The sequence below is a fragment of the Varanus komodoensis genome, unplaced genomic scaffold, assembly GCF_004798865.1.
Source record: "Varanus komodoensis strain SLA01 unplaced genomic scaffold, ASM479886v1 scaffold15, whole genome shotgun sequence".
Classification (NCBI taxonomy): Eukaryota; Metazoa; Chordata; class Lepidosauria; order Squamata; family Varanidae; genus Varanus; species Varanus komodoensis.
This window is the reverse complement of record NW_025335440.1, coordinates 7491106-7496430: the sequence shown is the minus strand read 5'-3', so window position 1 is coordinate 7496430 and position 5325 is coordinate 7491106. Positions and strand designations below refer to the sequence as shown.

The following is a 5325-nucleotide window of genomic DNA, read 5'->3' as shown; positions in this document are numbered from 1 at the left end:
GCGGGGCGGGGGAGACGGACCCCCGCGGAGGAGCCGCGCCAGCCCGCCTGAGGGGCTTTGTGTGCGCAAGTCGGAAGCGCGCCCCGGCCTCCGCCGGCTTCCTTCTGGCGATTTCCTGCGTCCCTTGGCTGTGCTTCGCCTTCCGACCCCAGGCTCCTGCAATCAGCCCAGCCCTTTTATGGGGCTTGCAGTACACGCGCAGGGGTCCGTCTCTCCCAGCTCCACTTCTCTCCCTGCATGCTAGTTTTCTTAAATAGGCACGAGTAGCGGGATCCTGTTGCTCTGTTCCTGACTGACACTGAGTCCTTGCAGTTTATTTATTTATTTAAATAAATAAACAGTTGGGCTTAGGCTGTAAGAGAATGTCAGAACCTTGATGAGGATTTCTCCTGCAGATTTCCAGTCAGTTGAGGGTTAAGTTCCTGTTGTTCTGCCTATTACTCTTCCCAGGTTTGGACACTTCGAGAAGGGTTCATGCTTGAACTTCTCTTTACACACACATGCATAACTCGAGGGTATGATGTTCACACTTTCCTGTTCATAAATGTGGAAGTTATAAAAATAGGATCTGCACCTCTGCTCCTGAAATCCTTTGTGGTGTTTGGGTTCATGATGTTCCTTCACAGTCGTGCAAAGATGGGCGCTGAATGAAACCATTGTTCTCTAGCCCGCAGTTCTGTAGTGCTAGAACTGGCAGGCTGCTCTGTATTTGGCCTCTTACAGAGTGTGGGGTGGATTCCATGTCCCATGCGTCTGATGAGGCAGGACTGTCCACACCTCCTAAAAATTCCAGTGTAAAATGGCTACATTTTCAGTATATTCTCCTTTATACTCTTTCTGCACAGTCTTTGTGAGATACCCTAAGTATAAATAAAAGTTTTAATTGCTTCTAGACTCATGTGAAATACATGCTACCGATTACTGTTGGCTGTCTTCTTATGTCAGTGGAGAATGGTTTCCAACCATAGCACTCCAACCTCTCTTCATGGTGGGAGAGATCCCTCTTGTAGAATTGCATCCAAGGCACAATATGTCACCTTCTGCTTCTCTGTAAGGTGCACCTGGTGTTGGGCTGCCCTATTGAATCCTGTTTTGGATGTACTGTCACCTTCTCACGTGCTTCTCTTTTCCTCAGGGTGGCGTGCAGGGGAGCTACTGGGGCTTTCTGCTGCCATGGGGGCACAGGATCGGCCACAGTGCTTCTTTGACATAGAAATCAACCGAGAACCAGGTAAGAAATGGGGGCTTTGTGAGCCTCTGTTTACTGCTTTTATTAAGTCAGCCTTTGAAGCCCAAGTGTGTGTAGCCAGCACATTACCCTAGAATAGATGCTTAGTAGATGCTTAGGTTGCACCCTCAGTCATAGGACCCTGACTCCTGATCCTCTTGTGCTGTCTCGCGGGAGCGGTGGAAACAGTCTCCATCGACCCGGACTGCATTTTGCTGGACTGGCTCTTCTGTGTTCCCAGCCTTGGCGAGGCAGTCAGTCCAGTGCTCTCTCAGAGAGTTAGGGAGTGGATCATGGTTCCCCCCCTCCAGGGTCAGAGCACTGTCTCCAGCCCCAGATCAGGGAATCGGAAGTGCCCTGTGACCCTGCAGACTGTCTAGGGGGCATGGGATTGTTCCATAAGTGTATGGATGCTATATTGTTTTGTGGTATTATCTGTTCTCTGTGGTACAGTGCTATGAAGGTGGGCATGTCCTTGTTGAGGTTTAGCCATGTGTAGTGCTGTACACCTGGCATTGTGGTATCAGTAAATAAACGAGGAGCTGGTGGTGGTTGTCTCAGAACAGTCTGAGTAGGAAAAAAAGTAAATACACTGCTAGGCAAGGTTTATGGCACTTTTTGGTTCAGGGAAGGCTGGATGGATCATCTTTTAACATATGTATCTTAAGTTATTCCTTCCAGCACAGTGTAATGGTGTATATGTAAATTAGCAGTTCTGTTGAATCCTCACCTGTTTCAGTGGGATAGGATGAGCAAGTTTCTTAGAGTATGACTGGATTATTCTTCCCCAACAATTCACAGTTCTGGGTCTGACTGTCATGAACAGGAGCCCACAGTTTCTATGGGTTGTTCAGTTCAGCAGGAGTAGCCAGCAGCCCTTGCTCTTGGTTCCGTTTACCGCAAGCTGCAATTCAACAAACCATGAATTCTTGTGATAGGTGAACTGTGTGTTGTTCTCATGTCAGTTTTAACAGAAAGCTCTTGATGTCTCTTGCAAATAAATAGATAATGTATTATTGTGCTAATTTTAGCGGTATTACAGGCAGTTTATATTGGCATACCTTGGAGATATTGCGGGTTCAGTTTCAGACCACTGCAATAAAATGAATATTGCAATAAAGCAAGTCACACAATTTTTTTGGTTTTCTAGTGCATGTAAAAGTTATGTTTACACTATACGGTAGTCTATAAAACCCGCAATAACATTATATCTATAAAAAAAGCTTTGAGTTCTCTGTCTTATATGGGTGTGGTTTGTGGTGCCCCAAAACAATTAAAAAGGTAACGTCAACGATCACTGATCACAGATCACCATAACAAATATAATAATAATGAAAAAGTTTGAAATATTGTGAGAATTACCAAAATGACATGAAGTGAGCAAATGCTATTGGAAAAATTGTGCTGATAGACTTGCTCAGTGCAGAGTTGCCACAAACCTTCATTTGGTAGGAAGCTCAGTAAAGCAAAGCACAATAAAATGTGGTATGCCTATATTTAAAACTGATGCATGGGCCTGGGAAGGGTACTCTGGTTAGATAAAGTAAAAGTAATTGGCTGAAGTAGAAGTAGCAAAATTTGGTTATCCCTGTTTCAATATTGCTACCTCATAGTGTCCAACCCCAAGAAAAAGCTACGTAGTGCATTGTAGTTTATCAGACTTGATTGTTGAAAACATGTGTAAAAGTTAGAAGTATTCAAGCTTCTTTGTGTATAAAAACTCTACATCAGCAAGAACTGCCCCCAACCTGAAGTACCTGGCACAGAATTGAGGCAAAGAGAGGCCCTTCTGTACTTATGTAAATTTATGAGCTATTTTTTCATCCACAAAGGATCCTTGAGTAGTAAACACACTATTATAAAAATAAATTGCTTTATAATAGCAGCAGTGCAATTTCAGGATATGAAAATTGTTCAACAGACAAGTAATTCCTCATTATCAGGACATTTTAAAGAGGTAACAGGAAAGTTTTGACTAGGTGCTAAAAATAAAGCAATCGAAACTTCCTTGGGAGTGCATTCCAAATTGAAGAGGCCACCACAGAGAAGCTCCTCTCTCTCGTAGATGAATGTGCATGTCTTTTACCGATAGTACTGGGGGAAGGAAATCTAAAGATTTTACTGCATGGGCAGGATTGCCTTGAACATGTCTTAGAAACCATCTGTGCTTCTGTGGCATGATCTTCCTTGTACTTCAGTGCTGCTTCTACAGGCTTTTAATTTATTTTTTTTAATACCGTAGTCAGTGATGTTGGTTTTCTGGAAAAAGCAGAACTAGAAAAAAATTCACTGCCCTAAATAATGCCTGATTTACTGTGTATTTGGCTTTCCTTTACTCCCCATCTCATACTTCCCCTTAGCAAGCACACAAAATATATAGTCTTTATTAAATAGGACTAAAAATGTAATCCCTGTCAATTTTATGTTCAGTATAAAATGGACTTTACAGTATTTGAACTGAAATATTTGCATATGAGGAAAATGAAATTAAGTACACAGTATAGTTCAAATGCTATATACAAATACATTCAAATTTATGTAGAATTTACTGTATTGTAATGTTTGTAAACATGTAAAAACAGTAGCATATGTGTCCTTAGGATATTTGTTAATGCTTAACAAAAATGATTATACCTGAAAGAAGAAACTGTTTTAAGGAAGGGCTTGGTAGATCGTAGATCAAGCGTGTGTTTTTGTTATTGTTGAGGTAACTGCAGCGCCTTCAGCTTCATCTCTCTCTGCACTGCTTATCAGTTTCATTATTCAGAACATCTGGTTAAACATTGTTTCTTTAAGGGGTAGGTGTGGATTTGGGGGCACCGGTTAAGGAACTTGGGCAGGGGGTGCTGCTGGGCTTGTGTCCTGCTTGCGGTATCCTCTGGGCAGCTGGCTGACCACTGTGTGAACGTTCTGCCGGACTAGATTCGCCTTTGGTCTGATGCCCTGCGACTCTTGCATACTCGAACAAGACGGTAACCCCAGCCTTGGTTTCAGTTTTAGCTTTCCTTCAACTAGTTATTAAAGACCCTGAGCAATGGAAGATAAATAAGCCATGTTTAAGTTCAGCTAGGAGCCAACTGCACTGTGCTCAGGAGGGGGTTGTCTTGCCTTATTTTCTGGTTCCCCCATGGGCACCAGAGGCCTAGGGTTTGCCAATACCTGCCTTTGAAGAATAATGTTTAGCAGTCCGTAACCTACATTTAGTCCATCTAACTTGATCGACTGCGGTACAGCAGCCCAGGCAACTGTAGATAAATGCAGGCATGTATGGTGTGGAAATTTTTTCACAAACTATACAGCATTGGAACTTTGTACGGATCACCGTATATAGTTCTTCACATTTAGTTGTTAATTAAAAATGTTGATGGAGGAAAGAGATATGTCCTGTGCTTTGCATTTCAGTAGGTTATTAATAGTACAGGGTGTGTTTGTTTTTTTTAAGACTAATAAAAAAGGAAGCATCTTGGCTGAAGAGCAAAAAGCATTTAGGGATGATAAGAGTTTTAATGGTGTCTACTTGGCAGAAAATCTTCCAGTCAGAAGGGTGATGTAAAATGAGATTCTTCCTCTGGGATTGTTCAGTAGAAAAGAATGTGTTTGTGGTTGTATGTCAGATAGTCTCAAATTGTACAGTCTCTTAAGCTGTTGCACATGCAAGTTTACAAGGTAATGGGCAAAATGATTGTTTTGCCATTAAGTGCAGATATGCCAAGAGGTCTTTAAGCACAAACTATATAGTGAGCCTCAAAGGTTGAAGAAAGTATGTGGCCTAAAACTGCTTTTTCCAACCTGGAGCCCTCAAGATGTTTTGGGCAACTCACAGCACATCCAGCCATTCAGTGTGGCAGATAGGAGCTGAAGTCCAGAACACTTGTAGGGCACCAGATCAGAAGACAGCTAGCACAGACAATAATTGGGAAGGATACTTCCTTAGACTCGGTTTCTGTCTCATGTCAGTCTTAGATGAGCCTTGCTTGTGTTTTTTAATCAGTATTAAGTTATTCAAAGATACAAAAGTATCAGATTTGTACATAAGCAATCACCTGAGAAACAGGGCCACCAAGCACGCCCGCACACTCTAACTCTAGTTTTTTTCC

The 5325-nt window shown here is 42.4% G+C and overlaps 1 protein-coding gene across 4 annotated transcripts in view; it reads left to right on the top strand.

Moving 5' to 3' along the window:
• NKTR (natural killer cell triggering receptor) overlaps positions 1–5325 on the top strand; it is a 35687-nt gene that overhangs the window by 499 nt on the left and 29863 nt on the right. For 2 of the 4 annotated variants that reach the window (XM_044425253.1, XM_044425252.1), the window contains exon 1: positions 131–1231. In XM_044425253.1, the coding sequence (XP_044281188.1) occupies positions 952–1231 (280 nt within the window). In that variant the 5' untranslated portion in view covers positions 131–951. Of the gene's footprint in view, positions 1–130; positions 1232–5325 lie in introns of those variants that run through there. The other 2 variants (XM_044425255.1, XM_044425254.1) reach the window with 2 other exon arrangements.